The sequence below is a fragment of the Rhinolophus sinicus genome, chromosome 16, assembly GCF_057876585.1.
Source record: "Rhinolophus sinicus isolate RSI-liver-muscle chromosome 16, RSI-T2T, whole genome shotgun sequence".
Lineage (NCBI taxonomy): Eukaryota > Metazoa > Chordata > Mammalia > Chiroptera > Rhinolophidae > Rhinolophus > Rhinolophus sinicus.
The window spans coordinates 64771282-64792465 of NC_142516.1; the positions used below are offsets into that span (position 1 = coordinate 64771282).

At 38.7% G+C, this 21184-nt stretch overlaps 1 protein-coding gene across 1 annotated transcript in view; it reads right to left on the minus strand.

The window, feature by feature from the left end:
• The window catches only part of MLLT3 (MLLT3 super elongation complex subunit), a 261393-nt gene extending 243544 nt beyond the window's left edge, over positions 1-17849 (minus strand). The window contains exons 1-2 of the mRNA XM_019750373.3: positions 17590-17849; positions 16055-16235 (exon numbers count right to left, since the gene is read on the minus strand). Coding sequence (XP_019605932.2) covers positions 16055-16235; positions 17590-17601 — 193 coding nt within the window. The 5' untranslated portion in view covers positions 17602-17849. The remainder of the gene's footprint in view (positions 1-16054; positions 16236-17589) is intronic.
• Between the last annotated feature and the right edge of the window lie 3335 nt (positions 17850-21184).

The following is a 21184-nucleotide window of genomic DNA, read 5'->3' on the forward strand; positions in this document are numbered from 1 at the left end:
ATCTAAGTATAAGCAAAAATGTTGAAATATGTCACATTCCAAGACATGAAACTGTACAGTAATAAATGCTCAAATGACTCATTTTCTGCCACCCTACCTTCCTATAAGTCAAAAGTGCAAATCATAATCAGAGAGTCATATCTAACGCAGCATGTACATTTGCAAGGTAGAATTGATAGTGTCTGAAACCAACAGGGTTAAACAACTTCTTTTGTGAGGCTACTGGCGAAATCTGGAGCAGCTGTCTCACTTTGCCTTTAACGATCATAGCAAAAGCTCAAGGAAGTGATCCAATACAGCGCTGGTCTTCAGTAACCAGATCGTTTCTATTTCATTTTCAACCAAGGGAATGGAAAATGAAAACAAAATTATTCCTCAGTCGGTAAGTTTACTTGACAAGCTCATTTTTACCAACCTTTTAACTTTTATTCACATGTATATCCATAAGAGCTGTTTCTTTTTGGGGTGCAGACAACCTTAATAACTTTTAAATACTGACTACACAAGATAAAACTTCAGATGGCTATCACTTCTTCAAACCCACTTATAAAAACTACTGGAAAATGTTTTAGCTATTCAAGAACTAGCTAAACGAGCTAAAAAAAGAAGCAGCAGTTAGTCATTGCTGTAAACTGTTGAGCCACAGATCTTTGATTTCTATCAGTGAAGAAAGCTGCAGAATTCATACCATTTTATATAGGACCTAAAACAACTGTACAATAATTTTTGTAACAGAAACAAACTCAGTTTCTCTAGGGTTACAATTTCCCACCTAAAACTACTTACACTGTTTAAGACAAACAAGCTCTTTCATCATATATCATCCAGTTATTACCAACACAGCTGAGATGTCTACTCCTGTTCTTTCCTACTTCGCCTATGGAAAACTGGTATTTCAGACATCTAACTAATCAGGACTTACAAATACTGACTTTAAATGGAAATCCATCCTTCTTCAGAAATAATTTTCTGAAGAATGTGAATAAGGGAAACAAAGTAATCAAATCAATGACCCAACAACGTTCTGTTAGCCCTCTGGTTAGTAACTACAGGTTCATACTAGCAAGAAACTCCAAAACAATTTTAAACTAAGTTATGCAGAAATACCCATGCCTGCAACATTCACTTCAATATTTACAATGCATAAAGTTTGTTTTATTCAAGTAAGTTTACCTAAAAAAGATTTTTTTTCCCAAAGGGCAATCTTAATCCAATATTTAATTTTTAATTCCAATCCTGTTTATTTCCACAAAGGTTTGGCCCAAAGCAATTTTAGTTAAATTTCAGGCTAGTATACATTTAGCTATATGCCACAGTTCAGAGATACTGCTTATAAACCATCTGATACACTTTCTGATGATAACAGATCCTATCATTTTACTCTACCAGTGTTGGTTTCCTAAAGGAGAAAAATTAAAACAAACAAAAAACCTCTATGAACTAAAATACACCACAAATGGGTGTTCCTGAATTGACATATATATGAATGGCTGACTTGTTTTAAAAAGTAAACCTCAACTACTGGGTTAATAAGTGTCACTTTAAGGGATTTAAACCAGAAATTCTTCAAATAAAATTAAATAAATTGGTTCGCAAGTAATTAACGATGGGATTTCAATAATGTAAAACTATCTCTATGGCTCAGGAATTTAACTGGCTATGTTCAATATAATATGCCTGCTTAGTGGGTCTTGGAGCCCACTGCCTGTAAAATCTCCCATGGAGATTCAAGACCACCCATTGAAAAATAGTACAACATTATTGCCTCAGGCAAGACGCTGGTACATAAGACTGGTTATTCAAGTCTTTTAAATACTATTTTATTGAGGGATTGTGGGAGGTGGGGGAGGGGGATTCATGAGTGGTGGGGGAGGAAAACTCAGACATAGGAAAAAACAGTAATTTCTAAAGCAGAGGTTCCTATATACCCCTCCACTCCTCATCCCACCCCAACCCCCTTTTTTAAACAGCTACATAAACAAAGTAATAAGTGCTCAATTTCAGAGAGAATTACATTATACTCCATTTGAACAGGCTACAAAGTACTTTTATTTGAAAAGCTGCTTCTCCGCTGTTATAAACAATTTTACTACAGCACCAATTTCAGACAAGAGAAGATGGCTAGGGAGATGGGAGGTGGCATTAGGAAAAACTCACTCAGTGTCTTTCAATGCCTAAAACAGTTGATCCAATAAAGATCCTTTAGAGAAAACGTTAAGTCTATTTTTTTCCTCCAAGTAAGCAAATCATACAGGAAGGCTTTTCTTTTCTAGGGTACTGCACCCTGTCTCTTTAAACTCCAGGCCTGCCCCATTTCCCACGCATTCAATGAAAGCAACACGTTTGCTGGCCTCCAGCCCACAATGTCAAGTAGTTTTCTTGCTATTGAATTTCAAGATTATTCTTTTGGATCATTTGCCCTTTAGTTTTAAGCACGCCAAAGCAAAAATAATGTCTTTCTACAATAACATAAAGAAAATGCTGAGGTCTTTACAAGTCCCCAAGTAGAGAACACCTTATCCTTCAGTCTTCCTTTCACTGCAAAACATGCCGCCCCCCTCTATGTGCTCTAAATAAGGGCCATTTATACATTATCTTGGTCTGCTACGGCTCTGTCTGTCCTATAATAAAATTCTATGAGTACATTTATTTAATTTAGTACCAAATTTGGAATACACAACAATCTGCAATACTCAGACCAAGTTTCCATATTACTCAAACTCGCAGGTCTTCAATTGGTCCCTCAAGTATTTCGTTAGCAAGGGTTTTAAAACAATGACTTTATTTTCTATCTTTGCAGTTAGGACACCGACATGAATGAATGGAACAATAAAAATAGGAAGCAAATAGTGTGAGCTGTTGTCATAGTGCCAAAGAATATATCTTTCTCATTCTCATACATGGCTTAATCCCGAAGAAAGGAACCTCGGCCATTATGAACCCCACTTAGAAGTTTCTCAAAAGGAATAGAAATAGTCAAACAAAATTTTATCAGTAGAACTAAATTAAGCCCAAGGAAAATAATGTTATTCCAAATGCTAACAAATAGAACTTAAAGTAGCAATTTTAGTCAAGTAGCGAATAAAGAAATGTTCAGATCACAAACATCAGTTTCTGTATTTCGTATTTTAAACTTGAGTTAATTTGGGTAATGATAATATAATTTGGGAATTTTGTAAAAGCATCTCATACAGACTTATTTTTACTTGACATATAGTTTTACTGTGTATTTGAGCAAGTATACTTTTAGTGGCTTTTTTTTGTTTTTGTATTAAAAAGGTAAAGATGCTTCCCACAGATTGTAATATCATGGACTCAATCAGATAAATTTCAGATTGCAAAAAGACCTTTTAAGACAACTAAAATTAAATCTCTCATTTTGCAGAAATTATTAGTTTTAGTTGTGTTTAAGGAATATTCGTATCTGCACTGTATATAAAACACAATATTACCTTTTGATTTTAATTTTTTTAACTTCTGGTTATTTTTGTAGTCTATATGTGAAATAGTATCTTGTTTGTGTTTATGCAATTATGCATCAATTCTCCATCCAAAAAGGACCACTTCTCTCCCTGCCCTAAACATATTATTTTTGCCTTAGTTTTGGTAGTTTAGGGTAATTTTTATTTTTCGTAACTTAGTGTTTAACTTCCAAAATATATATAAAGACACAAACTGGAAATGGGTCTTTACTTCCGATTATAGATCCCATTTGTTTCTAACTCCATTATCATACGTTCAAACATGATGAGAGTTCTTTCATTTGTAGTCAATTTCTAAAGTCAAATTTAGGCTCTGGAGAATTTTCTAACACAACATATCAAGCTAAACATATTAATTAACAAAGTTATCCTTATCAAAACTCCATGGGGGGGGAAATCAAAACTTTTCCAAACATTCCTAAGTATTCCAAAAACATATACTGTACTGAAATATAAAATATAGTTGCCTTCTGTTACGAAGACTATCTTATATGAATCATGTACTTATAAATCAGGTTAATCTGATTAATTTTATGACTGTAATACAATAATTAAGAAAGATAACATAATTCACAGAAATCTTACAATCAACTTATGAAACATGCATATAGTAATGTTAAAATAAACCACTCAAACTGACGTGATTAAAACTTTAAATAAGATATGAAAATGTCCCTTGAAGAAGACATTCCTCTATATGTTCAATATGCGATTACTTAAACAAAACCAAAAAAAAAACAAAACTAAAAAGTTTATTGTAAACATGTCCATATGTTTAAATATTTACTTTTAAATATTTAACACATTTAAAATCTAGTTTTACTTTCACATTAGATGTGTCAAGAAAGCTTGAAAAATGCAACAAATTTTACTGATGACAAGAATTTTCCAATATCCCACCTCCCCAAAATAACTTCTATTACTATTTTACTATAGTATTTTTTTCCATCTTTTCATTGATGTATTTTTATCTGTCACACAATTCTCAAAATGTAGGTAACGATGCATAATTCTGCCCATTCTGATATGAAGTAAATGGACTGAATCAAGTAGTAAAATCAATGATTATGATAAACCAAAAAAAGGGCCTCCACAGAAATACTGTCAAGTAGCATTAACTACAAGCTACTGTGTACCTTTTATGACATAAGAAAATTATCATTTACTTGCTTCTCTTTAAAATGTCTGTATTTATGTATTTTTGTATAAATTAAATCCTTAGTCCTTCGACAATTCCCTTTAACAAGTTAAAACAATAACTAAAATTATCTTCATCGACCTAAACTTTATGCAGCATGTTGCAGGTAAAGTCTGGAAGGGCACTTGCTCTTCAAGATACCTTCAATTAAGTATTTGAATTATTAAATAGAAAACCCTGCAAGTATGTTGAGTGATCAAAGATTTGATACAGTGTCTTCTAACTTGTCTACATGATAATGTTAGTCCAAGTCCCCAATTATTATTCCATTGGTATAGAAACAAAAGAAGTTATCCGATACTTCATAAAAGCAAACTGAGTGACAAAATGTCAAGGTCTGGCCTACATTATATGAAACATCAATCAATCAATCAGTCAAGTTTCATAAAAAACCCAATGATCTAACAATCTGGTCAAGAGCCATATTTAAGGAAGAAGTTTCAAATAAACACAGGGTGTCTTGAGTTCTTGGAATGCTCCAACCCCCAAGTAGTTGATGGCTGGTGTAAATGACAACAATATAATCAGAAAGTAATTTTCATAACTAAAACTTAATCACCTACTTGGTGAATTACCCTTGTTATCTTCTACTTCCCTATTATTACAGCAAGTCTTTTACCCATTTCACTGTTCATTAATCATTAAAAAGAGTAAAATTTCAAAATATCAACATTTTGTTTTTCAAAAAATCATTCTCAAACTACTACACTTATGAAAAGTGAAAAATAAAATACAGCAGCACTTATCTATTATCTAGCATAACTAACCAATGTACAGTTGTCATATAAGTGCAAATTATTTCATCATTACAAAAACAGTAGATCAAAGACACACTCAGAATTTATCCATTTTTAAAAACTAAGGAAAAAATAATATTTCAAAGCTAGGAAAGCCCACAGAGCTTATTCAGTCCAAACACATCCCTCCTACCTCCCAGGCCAAGGCTTCCTGCTGCATTGCTAAATACTGTTCCTACCAGTTACTGGAATACATCTGTCTATTTTTAAAGCTAAAAGGCTAGTTGTATTTCAGGGATTAAGTAGTAAAAAAATGATAGACCTGGCCAAGTCTCTCAAATTTGTGTCTGGCTTTCAAAACAGCAGCCAAAGTAGGTAAAGGAAAAGAGAGAAAAGGAGAAAAATTCATTTTGCCTATAACATAACCTAAAACACATTCTAGAAAATGTGTTTCCCAGCCGACACAATGTTTCCTGCTAAATTCAAGTGGTGGTTCTGTTTACACAAAGTCAATTACAAGAGGTACAGAAGAAATGACTTTTAGGATACTAAGTAATAATTTACCACTTAAGGGAGTGGAAGCTCAAGTCTGGATTCTAACACTCTTTTTCTGACTGATAATAGCTACGTGTATGTTATATTGTTGCCAAAACTTCCAAAGTCTAGACTACATTGATCAAAGGTATGGATACTACTTATCTATAGTGATACAATGTAGTCCCATCTTATCTGATGTGTGTGGAACTCTACTGCAATACAGGAGGTGAGTGCAGGACTGACTGAAGCATACACGTACTGGTGCTAAAAGCTGCATATGATGGAAAGTCGCTTCCCACTTCTCCTCAGTATTTCTGTACACAGGTAGGGACAGTCATACAACAAGCATGTCTGATAAGACCGTCTGGAGCTCTACCAACATTCTGAAGAACCCATACCACTAAAAGCAACCATATCCCAACAACCTCACCTCTCTAGTTTTCACTGAGTCACAAAACAACTGCTTATGATACAGGAACAGGAAAAGAAGTCAAACAAAACATTTTTTTTTAAATAGAAGACTATTTCTTCAGTGCAAGGAAAGCGTTCATATTCAGCAACTCATATTAATGTAGTATTTTTGGCAAAAGTTATGGATGACATGAAATCTATAATGAACCTTTTTTAAAACATTCAAAATGTTTTATACACCGGAAACTAATTTTTAAAATGTTATAAATTTTTATTAAAATAAATAGATACCTGGAATAATCTCTCCCAACACGACCCTGGAGAGAGGAGGAGGAAGGAGGGCATAAAAAAAACCTACCTGCAAAAATTAAAGGCATCTTGCAGACTAAATTTATATCTAGAAATATCAAGAGGTATGTAAATCTCCCTACTCTCTAAGCCACTGCTACTGGTGTTAATATTTTAGGAAATTGTTCATGTATATTTTGCTTTTTAAATTCAATACATACACAGCTTTTGTCCGGGTGTTGATGGGAAAATAACTAACTAATGATTTCTTCTGGAAAGAAGCAAAGAAAAAAAAAAATCTACATTTGGCAAAATTAAATATTTTAAAATGTGTTTGACTCAGAATATCAATCTTCTAACGTGGGTAATAACTAATTAAATTCAACTTATCATCTTTATAATTGTTTATGAATATTATTTTACATGAAAGGATCTCAGAATTAAGTTCAGAATAAGCCATACTTTTAATAAAAAACGATGGTGCGTTGATTCTCGCCAAAAAGTTAATTGTTAACTACTACATACCAACTAAATCACACCCAAATGCTAGCCTTATCTTTTTAGAAATTCAATGATAATAGCTTTCTTCAGGCCTCAACCACTGAAAACTTCTCACACTCCAGTTAAAAGAATTAGGTCATACAACATTATTTCTTAAAACAATGTTCTATATCCTTCATGGAATTGCAACCCTACCACAATGTGGGGGGTGGGGGGAAATCTCAGAGGATACCTACCATTCGGTAACAATTTTTCCTAATGATTTGATCTCAAAGGAAAACATTACATTAACCCGTAAAATGAATTTGATTTTGCCTGCAAGTAGCTATAGAACTTCTTCCTTTGAAACAGCATCTACCATGGTTACCACCACTTAATTAAATCTTAGATCATGTCTACAAAAGCAGTTATTGCTGAACATTTGTCTGCTAATATAAGTGAATAATGACTCAGTGTTTTAAAAGTAAACATTTACCACCATTTATTACTAGTTATCTTCGCACTAGCACACTTGTGACTCATTGTGTCTACACGCAAGATCACTTCACATTTCTCGGCTGCTGACTGAAAGTAAAATGAGAGGCTGCACAAAGATGAAGACTCTCAAGTGTCCTTTCCAGCTCGAGAAGACACAAGCACGTTGAAGGCAGGGACCTCCTCTTTGCCTCACTGACGTCCTCCCCCAATCCTTTCAACGCATCATGCACATATAAAGTCTGTTGCTTAAGCACATTACCAAGCCCCCAAATTATATTCTTCAACAAAACCCCAAAACCAAACAGGAAAACAAAACAAAATAGATCACTGACAAAATTAAAAACATGTATATGGCAAAAAGATACTATACATTAGGCTACAAGAGAAAGAAACAAAATAACATCCTACAGATTAAGTTAAAAAACAAACATCCCAGTAGCTTTCTTAAAGACAAATGATACAAAAAGAAGTCAATAAAGAGGAAATCCAAATGGTCAGTAAACATATAGAAAGTGCTTAAGCCCACTGGAAACCAGAGAAATGCAAATGAAAACAAAAATATATCATATTTCAATGAAATATCAAAAGTAAGAAATCTTAAAACATGTTGAAGATATAGAGAAAATGGTACTCATTCCCTGACAGAGTATAAACTGTCACCAACTACTTTGTAGAGCAATCTGACAATGTCTAGTACAAATGCAAACATACCCACAACTCAAATTCTAGGCCTATATTCAAACTCTTGTTCATTTGTACAAGGTAATACGTACAAAGATGTGCACTGCACAGAATGGAAAATGACCTATATATTCCTTAATAAGGGAACAGAAAAGCAAGCATAGAACATATTCCTATGATGAAATACTAAGCAAACAAATGAAAGGGAATGAATTGGCTCTCGACAAATGAAATATGAAAAGGTTCAAAAACGTATGAGTGGGGAGCGCGAAGCAAGATGCAAAATTATTCACTCATGAAAATGTTCTGGAATTAAATAGTGGCAATTGTTGCACAGCCTTGTAAATATACTAAAAACCACTGAATTTTACATTTTAAGTGCGTGCATGTTATAGTATGTGAATTACATCTCAAATGAAAAAAAAATGATTTGCCCAGTACGATACAGTTCATGAATATTTTAAGACAGAACATCACATTACTTGTAGCAACATAAATGTGCAAATTTACATAAATAGATGGAAGAAAGGCTGAAGAGTTAGAAGAAAAGGTTGAGAAGCATTTAAAAATTTTAGCTGAATCTGTAATACTTAATTCCCTAAAATCAAAACAAGGAAGCAAATATGATAAAATGTAAACACTTGTTCATTCTTAGCAGTGGGGATTTGAATGTTTGTTACATCATTCTTTCCTTTGTATTCTCCTTTGTATTTTTTGAGGAATACAAAAAAGGGCACAAAACAGGCATATCATAAATGAAAACGGTAAATATATAGCACATACATAAAGATATGTGGCGTTACTAATCAAATAAATGCAAATAAAAATGAGGCATAGTCTCATCCAGGAAATTGGCAAAGATTAAAAACAAAACAAAACAAAACTAGTAATTTCCAGCATTGGCAACCATGTAGGGAAATGGGCAGTCTCCTAACACCTGGGAAAGTACAAACTGGTACAGTCTTTTTGGAGGAAAGTTTGGTAATGCATATCAAAATTTACAATCTATATACCTTGACTCAACTACCTCCCTTCTGGAAATTTAACATGAGGAAATTATTGAAAAGCTATAAAAATGAACATCAAAGATGTTCCCACAGCAATAGTCATATCACATTCAAACTGAGGACAATCTAAATGTCCAAATAATGTGTAACAACCTATATTCAACGTAATACCACAAAAGTCAGGCTTAAAAAGATCATATTCCATTATATACCACAAGGACAGGAATGTTCATCTGTGCTTTATCCCCAGCTCGTAGAAATGGTCTAGGCACATAGTAGGAGCTCCAAAAAAAAAAGAAAAAGAAAAAAAAAACTTGTTGAATGAATAAATGTTAATTTATAGTTAGTTAATATTTAAAAGTGTGTGTGTCCACACACAAATATATAGTATATGTAAATATGTCTACCAAAGTATTAATTATGGTTATCTATGAAAAATTTGGGGCTAACTCCTTTCTTTCTATTTCTACTTTGATTTTTCTACAATGAACACGTATTTATAAATTAGAAAATAACACGATTTTCATTTGCATGTAAAAAAATAATACATGAGTTCTTCATAAAAGCTGCTCTGTACAACTGTACAATGTAATTTCTCAATTTCTATGATATCTGTAAGTTTTTTAAAAACTTATAAATTATTTGTAACACTATCAATAAGCAATTATTTATCTACTCTTTTCAGACAAATTATATAGTTTCAAAAATGAATACAGCACTATAAACAAGAATAAGGAGAACCACAAAATATGAGAAAAAATGAAAGCATTGAACTATATATATATGTTATGAGGAAGAGGACAAACTAGAGACTGTGGCCACACACACACAAAACAAAATGTTGTGAAAGACTTTCACTCAGACAACAGAATTTCTCTTTCTACGTTATCTTCTTCTCGGAAGAGTAAAAACATAAACTCAAACAAAGTATCAAAGCCAAAGGAACAAATTATAGAAATTTATATTGTTTCTATTAAGACACTGTGAAAGTAATGTTTCAGAGATCAAAAATATTCTACAATCTGATCAATAAAGATTAAGATCGAGTAAAGTTCAGTAATATATCAAATCCTTGCCTCATTATGTAATTGGTATAATTGTATTTAACATCTTCCCCCAGTCCCAAGTAGCTAAGCTTTCCAAGTTCTCTTTTGAAGACTGAAGTTACTAGGAGATTTAAAAATAAAAATAAAAAAAAATTCCACATCTTAGAACTGTAAAAGCTGTGTTAAGTACCAGGGATCATCTGTAATAGATGACCAGAAAAAGAGCTAAAGGGCTACGGCTGGTCCATGGAACTGGAAGGAAACATCAAGGAACCAAGAGAAGGAATAAAGGATCTTTAAGGTAAAATTCTGAAACCAGTTGATACCGCTGTCCTATCTACTTCTGCGAGGCAATTGTACAGAGTCACTTAAAATGATAGACATAAAAGGATTCTGCAGAATACAGATAACCCAGCATCAAATGGACAATGATAATAACTGTGAACTACATCCCGTAAAACCCAAATTCGGATTATCCTTTTCTGAAAAAAGTTGTTAGGTAATTGTTACACTGGTATTTAACCATGCAAATAAATACCTTGGAAGATTGATCTTTTCTTTTCATTAAATGAGTGTTTTTATTAGCAACAATAATAATGGTTTTAAAAAGTCAGCTTCCACATCTGAATAGGGCAATTAATCTGTGCCAGGTTATATACTGAATATTTTATTTTACATCAGGGGTTTTCCAAGCATAGTCCAGGGACCCCAGGATCCCCAAGACCTTTCCCAGGAATTGGTAAAGTTAAAACTCTTTTCATAATAACTCTAAGACATTATTTGCCTTTTTCACTCTCATTCTCTCATGCATGTACAGCAGAGTTTTTCAGGGGCTACAATGACCTGTGATAACAACAGTGAATAACAGAGTGAACACAGAAGCACAGAAGAGGATCCAGTTGTTGTCTACTAAAACAAACATTAGAGATTTGCACACAAAAAGTAAAACAATGCCACTCTTCTCACTCTTTTTGTTTTAGAATTTGTTTAAAATGTCTCTGATTTCATTTCTAATAAAGTAACTATTAATAGACATAATTTACATAGAAAAAGCTCTTTTGAGTCTTCAGCTTTTAAGTGTAAAGGGGTCTTAAAACCAATAAACTTGAGAACAGCTGATTCATATTTAATCCTCAGCTTGTGAGGTAATGGTTCTCCTCTATCATCATTCCCTTAACACAAGTGAGAACACAAATGAGAGAACAGACACAGAAGTTACTTGCTCAAGGTAACAGGAGGCATCTCTTAAATCAGCACTTGAATATGTCTTTAATTCCTAATCCTAACGCTTCACCACTGAGCAACAATACCTACCCAAGAAAGTTAAAGATCACATTTAGATAGCTACATGTTAAATCCCTGTTTAAAAGGCAATATTCTACATTGGGTCTTTACTTCTTGTCCTTCAGTCTTAAAAAGTAATGCGTGTTCACTGGAGTGCTTTTCAATATACAGAATTAACTTAAAAAAAAAAAAATCAAACACTACAAAAATAACCTCCCATCACCACCAACACCATAAACACCCACTAAGGAAAACTACTGGTAAGAGTCTGTGCCCACTCACCCAGGATTTATTTATATACATACACACATATATTTGTTTTATCTGTTTAAATACATTTTAAAAATGAGATCACACTGATTTGGCAATTTGCCTTATTTAACTTAATATATCTTGAAGATCTTCACGCATCTACAAAGAGATTTACCCTTTTTTTATAGATCACCACCATTTACTCCTACCCAACTGAGGTCCCCTATATGACTTGCTTCCAAATTTCTGCTATGAAAAAACAGTCACAAGAAATGTTATATATTTGTGTAGTTGTAAAGCCATATCTGTTGGAAAATTCCTAGAAGTAAAATTTCTGGGCCAAAGGGTATAAAGATTTAAAATCATATTAGATTTTGTCAAATGTCCTCCAAAATGTCTGTGCCCAATTTATTCTCACTAACAGCATGAGATTTCCTCTAGCAATTGAGCTTTTAAATGCCTTCGAAAATTATACTATATGTTGCTTCAAAATGCCAAGTAACAAAACTGTTCTCACTGATCATCTTAATTCCATACAAAACTCTACACAAATCTTGTAACACTCACTGAATGTATCAGTATAGTCTTCCATCTTTATTTTTTCTTTACACCTTTTAAACTCCTCAGAAGAGAAAATACATCAGGTGCACATACTGTGTTTCCCCGAAAATAAGATCGGGTCTTATGTTAATTTTTGCTCCAAAAGATGCATTAGGGCTTATGTTCAATCATGCTAGGGCTTATTTTCTGATTAGGTGTTATTTTGGGGGAAACACGGTAATACCTCCAACTAGAAAATCCTCAAATTTTAGGTGCCCTGATAAAAAGTTATCCAAATTATTTCAGAAGACTAACACAAATCAGAACTACACCTTAAAGCTGGGCTCAAACACTTAAATCAAAGGAAAGTTATAAGTGTGGATTTATTATGCTTTATATGCCCATTCAAAGGACTAATGCTACAAATAAAAAGCCATCATACCAGTGGCCAAATTAGCTTACATAAAATAATAAGCAACAGATTTCATATCATAAATGTCAGTGGAACAGATTGTAATGGTAGGGATGGCTGTAATTGAAAAGAAAGTTCACTCAAATTCACATCATACCATCATACTAAAAATGAAAACATTAATATTTTAAATGAAATGTTTTGAATGTGACTATTCATTTCAGTTATATCAGACTATTATAAATCTTTGGTACTAATAAATAAGACATGGTCTTTTTTTGCAAGTAGATAGTTTTAAAATGCATTATACTCTGACCTGCCTATTCTGTAATGGATAATGGATATTCCAGGCTTCATTATTTCATCAAAATCTCTTCTCTATGACTTTGTGCTAGTAGTTTTAAATTGAAAGTCTTCAATACACCTCTGGAACAGAGTAAAACCTCATTAATTCAAGTCCAATCAGCTCAATTCTGAAAGGGTATATGTAATTCTCATTAGGCAACAAGTTAAAAAATACTATAATTTCTTCCTCTACAAGTTCTCATAATATTACTGTGAAATAAAGGAAATCAACCTGAAAATTCACTTCTGCAAGCCAAAGATTTATGAAACTAAGACCTCATCCATCTCCGTGGCTGAGAAGTTTGTCCTCAGTTCTGAGGTCCACTTCTGTTTATCTGCTACCATATACAATGAAAGTGATCTAACTTGTTATTAATAGCCCTTGAGTAGAGTATGTGCATTTCTTTTAAATATCTTGTAACTCAGATTTTTCTACAAAGCCATTTTTGCAGTTTCTCCCTTTTCCAATCCTAACATTGACAGATCTATAATATCACAAATACAGCACCTTACAAGGTATAGAAATAGACACAGATGCCTGCCACTCTTATTCTGTATTTATTCTTACCATTTTGAAAGACATTATAGGCCAAAAAGTAAGTCCCAGTGTTAAGTGGCATGTTTGGTGTTACATGAATTTACAACTACCTATTCCCAATGAACAGAGAAACCTTCTCCTGCAATCTGAATCATGTGTAATTACAGTATGACAAGGTCTCTCCTGGGCTATGTAAGCTGGCTTTTTTCCCAGGACTTGTCACATCATGGGAAGCACACATACAAATAAAAATCCAAAAATAAACATTTTCAAACAATGGCTTATAGACTGACTACGTAAAGAAACTCCACAGTTGAGAATAAAAATTGAAGAGCCCAACGGACAAGCCAACAATCTCACTAGAGATGTCTGAGAAGACACAGGTGATACCACGGGGCTTACCACGCAGCAACTCCCAGGTATGGACCAGGCAGGCAGCGCCATCACGGTCCCTTTTGGTGGACCGAAAAGCACCAGGTATGGCAAATAAAGGGGGACATCACCACACACACCCACTGAAGCAGAGAACACTGGTGGAATATGGGAAGCGTGGTCATCTTTCATTTCATCAGGCCAATTTGTTGATTGTTCAGGCACCTAAACAAAGTTATCTTAAGAGCTACATCTACTGCCACCTGACTTCGTTTTCCTCAAGCAATAAATACGGCTTTCTGTGTTAAGTGTATTTCACCTCGAGGTGAACAGCAGCCAAGGAGGCATAATAGTGTGTACCAAGGATCTTAGAAGGTGGTTTCTTTTGTTTAAACTCCTCCGCAGTGGCTCTATGGACACGCAGGAAAGGGAGAGCGAGATTCCAAGAAGCATCATACCCGATCTCATGTAGTGACAGAAACTTGACAATACTCATCCTTATCACAGGTTAGAGGAAATATGAAGTGTAATATCCCTGGCTATATTTTGATAGAAAATGCTAACAAAATCTAAATGTTATTTCCTATAGGCATGCATATTCCTACACCTCTATTAGAAGCTGGTTCATTTATTAGCCATCCAGCAAAGCCCATCAAATTCAACTGCTCAAGTTTTCAAGAGAAGCTATAAAACAAACCATTAAAAGCAACATATACAATCCTATGTCCCATTACATGAGCTCTGGAAACAAAAATAAGCACCCACACAAGCTTCTGCCACCGATAAGACACACAGCGTTTCTCTTTATTCAGCCCCTGAATGTTCAATAATTCCCACATAGCTCTAAGCAGAATGCATTTATTATGAGGTTACCCTAAGAAACTGCAGGAGTTCTAGATGCCAATAAAGATTACGGATCAAATGGAAGACAACTACTAACTATTGTGTCGACTTAGATAAATAAACCTGTTCACAAACAAAGCATCTTATTGTATTTATATTGTTACCTCCACTAATCCAACTAAAACAACCAGACAGTAGCTTTCCTGAGGCTGAAGGGAATAGAAATCAGGATTTTTCAAACCCTCTCTCAATTTACGTTAACACCTGCGTTTCTTCAAAACTGTCCTGTCCTTTATGGAAAATGTTTGGGACCTCAGAGGCTGGGCAGGATTATGCAAACTAGATACCAAGGCTGAAAACCAAGGTGGGGAAGGACTGAAGAACAAGACAAGACAACACGGTTCCTCTGAAACTTAGCTTCGTCGACCTCTGCAGGGACCCTCTTCCCTGCAGACCAATCGGCCGACACTTCGCAACCCTGCTCAAAATTGAATGAGCAATCAAATGCCGTTGGGGGCTAGGAATGAGTAAACTCCCCCACTAAACAAAATCCTGACGGCGGAGGCTGGGGGTGGCTAACCCACAAAAAGAAAAGTCTATGACAACAGGAGCCTGGTGGCTCATACACAGGCAGGAAGGCAGAGAAGACCCTAAAGAGATTTCTCAAGACGGAACAATAACTACGTCCCACGCATTCTCTGCTAATAACACAGGTAAATGTCCATTTATCTACGGGGGAAAAAGGCCCAAGTTATTTATTCCCTCTAGCCCCACTCCCCACACCTCCAAACACAACAACTAATTGCACCTTCCCCACGGAAGCCGCGGCTAATCCCAGAGGACCGGTGAGGGCAGGCTTGGGATAAACACTCAACACCTGACAGTCCTTTCTCTGCAATGACTTTCACGAAGCCGAAGTCGCGCGCGCGGGCGGGAGCCGGGACCTGGCCAGCGCGGCGCCGCGCACCCGAGTCCCGAGGCTCCGCCGGCGAGCGCGACGCGGGGGGCGGGGAGAGGAGCAGGGGGACCGCCAGGGCCAAGCAATTGTTTCCTCCGCCAGTAAAGACATTTTTTATCAAGCTCCTTTTGTATTCGAGCCCTACCTCTTTTTGGCCTAGGAAAGCTTTCGTGCAAGTGGAAGACGACTTTCTCCACAAAGTGCTGTATGTTACTGTGCTCCGGGCCGCGCACGAACACCATCCAGTCGTGGGTGAAGCCCTCCACGGTGGGTTTTTTCCTCACCTGGGCGCGGTGCCCCAGCTCCAGCTTCACCTGCACGGCACACTGCGGGCAGCGGGAGGAGAGACAGCCGTGAACAACAGGAAGGCGACCGTTCGACACTGCACATTGCGCCTGACATTTTTTTTCCTCCTTCTTGAAACGCACATAAAAGGAAACGGCGGTGCCCTCTGCATTCACGTTTACGCGCGTGGGCGCGCACACCCCACACCCTACCCGGCCCGCGGGGCCCGGGGCCCCGCATCCACACCCGCCGGGGTTGTAACGGAATGTTACCCCCAATCGGGAAAGGGGGTCCGGGGATCGGGGAGAAGAGAGAGAGCACACTCAGCCACTACATGCACGACAACAAATGCATCGGAAACAAATTAGAAGACAATTAGGAGACGATGCCGGGGCGGTTTCCCAGCGTGGGAAGGGAGGTAGCTGGGACCCGAGGGGGGTTCGGACGAGCCCCCTCCCCGAAAGTACCGCGGCGATAGGCACACGCCGAGGAAGTCTTTGTGTACGTGTGTGTGTGCGTGCGTGTGGAGCGCTGTGCCAGGCGAAATGGAAACTACAGGCAGCCTCTGCTGATGGGCACAAACTCCCGTGCTTTTACCACGGGGTTCGTGCACAACAAAAATGAGACGTCGTCACACACACACAAACGCCCGCAGGAAAACACGCCGAGGCATCCATAACTTAAGGAACCCCTCACCCCCAGCGTAAAGCCCCACGCGATCGGCGAGGCCAGCCTAACGGAGCCCCCGCAACACACTTCCAAGAGCCAAAGTGGCCCCAAAGTACCGCCCACCTCCCCCCAAAAAATGAAATTCAGAAAGGCAGGGCGGCGGGCGGACAGCCGCCGATCCTCGACTGCGCACAGCCAGGCGCCGGGGCAAAGTTGCGTGCGGCCCCGCCGCTGTCAGCCCGCACACTCCGGCTCACACACGCGCGTCGCGGAGAACGCACCATCGTAGCGGCCGCTGAGGCTGCTCGCCGCGTCCCGGACTGTGCCCGCGGCTCCTGGCGGCGGCGGCGGCTGAAATATGGCTGAGTTATTATTCGCCTCCTTCCACCGTGTGTGAGTGTGTGTGTGTGCGAGTGCGCGCGTGTGAGTGAGAGTGCGCTTCTTGCGATTGCAAAGAGAGGCGAGGAGGGAGGGAGGCGCGGGGGGTGGAGGGGCGAGTGTGTGTGAGTGTGTGAGTGTGTGTGTGCGCGCGCCGGGGGGGGTGGGGTGTAGAGGGAGGGGAGCGGAGGCTGAGGGAGAGGCAGCAGCTCCCTGCAAGCCGTACCAACCTTTTTCTAATTGGAACCGCGGAGCGCTGGCGCTGTCTGGGCTGCGGCGGCGGCACAGGGCGAGGGAGGAAAGGCCGGGGGTGGGGAGGGGTCTTTTATTATTTTTGCATGTACTTACCGAGCTAGCCATGCCTGGGGGCCCGGAGGTTTGCTGGGGTGTTGTGTGGTACCCCCCTCCCCCGCCCCCCTCAGCTGTAATTCATGAAGAGGCTGCTATAAATGAGAGCGCGCCCAGGAGCGGAGGGTAGATGGCGGACATTCTCTGCCCTTTTCCCCCGCGTTCGCTCGCTCGCTCGCTTATTAAACTCAGCCCCAAAAGCAAAAGCAGCAGCAGCAGCAGCAGCAGCTCCAGGGCCAGAGGATGAGATTCCGGAGCATGCGCGGTGGCGCCTGACACCAGGGCTCTGAGCCTCACGGGGCGGAGGGGAGGGCGCGCGGGCGGGGCGGAGCGCGCGGGGAGGCCGAGCGAGCGAGCCAGGGGGAGCTCGAAAGAGCCAATCACTGGCCACATCCCGAAACCCCGGCGGACGGCTCCGCCACACTGGAACGGCTCGCTTAAAGTAACAGGTTCCTGCTGGGGGTGGGGTGGGGAGGGTGGAGAGAAGGGCGGGGCGGGGAGGGGGCGTTGGAGTGGGGAGAGGAGCCAGCTGGGGAGCCGTCCCAGCCCCTGTGTAAACTCCTCTTGCCCTACAATAAAAAACGGATTAAAACTGCTGGAATGTAGCCACTGCCTAGAGACCCTAGCAGCCAGAGAAGGGGTGTTAAATCAAGTCTTCGTCGTTAGTTAGCACGCTTGGGGGAGGGAGGCGGCTTTCTTTTACTTTCCACCACGTCTTTTTGTGGTTTTGTGCTAACAAGAACTCACACCCAAACAAACTTATTAAAAGACAGAGCAAAAGAAATACCACCCTACAAATAAGCATCAAAAAGCAATAGCTGAGACTATTATAACGGGCAACAACCACCGGGCCTCCTTGCCCATTCACTCAAAGGCACCCGCCAACCACCCCTCACTCCCCGGCATCTTCTGCCACTGCCGCCGAAAATATAAAAATAAAATGAACGAGAAAGAAACAAGAATGCTGTTTCCTTCCAAGGGAACGCCGCGTTGGTAATCCCCGACTGGGAGGCATCACAAAGCAGTGCCCAGGTGAAGGCGAGACACCTGGGAGTGCCGGGTGCACACCCTCGGGGACCAGGATTGGAGTTGTTTTCTTCGAGATGTTTCGTCTCCTGACAGCCTGCTCGGTTGCATCAGAACGTGGAGGATTGTCCTCTAAGGACGCGCGGGGCAACTGGGAGTCTTAAAATAGCAGATAAAGTTAATACTGAATGTAATGTGCACAAATTGGATTATAATCTTTAGGCGTATTGGTAATAGCCAACGTAATCCCATCTCTGGGTATTAATCCCGTTAGGTTCCCGGTGACAGCCAGTCGCAGGCGTGTTCCCAGAGACGCGCGCCTGCGACGTTCCCACTCGGGCTGTGCTGGGTCTCGGTGGCCGGGGACAGAACAGCGCAGCCACGCGTGGGGCGGGGCGAGGAGTACTGACTAGCCTCCTTTAGCAACGCAGACAACCTTTACAAAGGAAGCGGATAAGATCTAGACGATTGATTTGAAAGTGAAAGATGGGTGTATCTTAGGTTCGTTGAAAAAAGATCCTTGCGTCTTCCTAGCCCTCATTCCTTTTGTGCCGTCTTTATCTTCCTTCTTTTCTCTTCCTTTCCCCTCGCTTCCCAATTTCTTTCTAAATCTTTTCTTTGGCGTCATTCTCTTCTTCCTGCCTTCCCTCTTTACTGCCTCTGTTCTTCACTCTGGCTCGACTTTTTTGCTTTCTTTTCATTTTTCTTTCTTAAAACCACGAAAGTAAATTGTCTGAGCCCTTGGATTAAAGAGAAAGGTATAGCGGGAAGGAGGGTACCTGGGGCATCCGGGGTCTTCGTTGTTAATTTTCAGTTCTCTCACCTGGTAACAGAACCTTAACGCGATTCAGATCCGAACATTTCGGGCCAACTTTAATTTCAATCCAAGCCTCCAACTTTAAAACTGATACTCGGCTCTTCCCCACTCACAAGAAAACTTTTTTGGCTTGAGGACCCCAATTTCTCCTATCTTTCTCTTGGATTTAGCACAGAGTGGAGAGAACGACTGAGGGGAGAAACATTTTAATTCAAGTCCAAGAGCTTAAATTTCTCAACTGACTCTTATGTACATAGTTGCATATCATCTTATAAGCGTACGTATAAGTGTGTCTGTATGTTTGTATAAGGACCAAGTTTATATACACATAGACAAGCTGTGTGTTAGGATCTACATGAAGGGTGGACCTACTTGCTATGCATTATTAAATTTTTAATAAAATAACCAAATTGGACAGAAGTCACTTGGAATAGACTGGAAACTGATGGTTATCTGGATGTGCCATTAGTAAAGCCATTTCCTACAAGGCGGCAACCTTTAGGCAGCGAGTGTAGCTCCGCACACAGGTGAAAAACAACAATCCTATTCTTCGTTTGAATTGACTTCAAGGTTTGGCTTCTTCCAATGCCAACCGGGGCTCTCTTGGGATTCTCTCTTGTAATTTGCACTCGCGCTGAGAAACCGATGTCTCTTATGTGTTTGCTGAGTTCAGATTTATTCCAGGAGTCACTAAAGAAGTCACAGTCAGAGCGAGTCTTTTCCCATTACCCCTCCTTTCTCAAAGAATGCTTTAAAAACGAAATGCAGGGGTAATTATCATTCTCCAGACCCTAGAAATATAGATTCCGTCAGTAGATGGCGCACAGAGCCCTTCCACGGACGTCCTTACGTGACCTCCCTAGAACAAAAAAATCCAGGAGGGGGAGAAAAGAAAGAAAACACAACCCTGAATACTCTAGATTCAACTTTTGGGCAATTCATGAGAGTCTTCAATTTATTATTCATAACATTCTAGCAAACTAGCTGTAAAACAGGGATAACAGCAGATTAATTTTGTGTTCAGCACATCTAAAGATCTTTGCACTTTATGTGAAGTACAAACGTGAGAAACAATTTTTTGAGTACTTGAAAATGTAATTATAGATGTTTTGCAAATAAATTTTAAGACGAACTTCTGTTCTAAATACAAAAAAATAAAATAAAAATGGAAGTGATGAGGGATAAAAGTATTTACCCAAAAAAGTAATTATCTTACCAAAATTTGTACTGTAGGGCATAGCATAGTCTGAAGCACCATAAGGTTAGTTTTGAGGAGCAGAAAAGAAAAGCAGTTGACATTGTCATATCAAATAAAATGCCTGCTGAAGAGTAAAAGAGGACAGTGGGGTAAATCTTAACTCCTGATCACTGCCACCATCATCACCGCTGCCTTACAACCATCATTTTGGCTCCAGCCCGTCTATTAGCAGTTGTCTTGTTTAGTTTGGAAGTTGAGGCCAGTTTGGATGTTTCTAGCCAACATAAGTCCTTTAAAGAGTAGTTTTGGTGTTAAGGAGCAGCAGTGATTTCTTAATAGAATGTTATCTATTTATTTGCTGTGATAGATTATTGATGTATGAACTCAAATCAATAAAATATAACCATTGCCCATGCTTTGCTGTATGGATTCTAGGAGAAGATGAATGGGAAAAAAACATAATGGACAGATATTAACCAGATATGTTGCAAATATTAGACTCAGAATAATTAAGCATTTTTTTCCATCATGGTGCACTTTTTCTGTGTACTTCA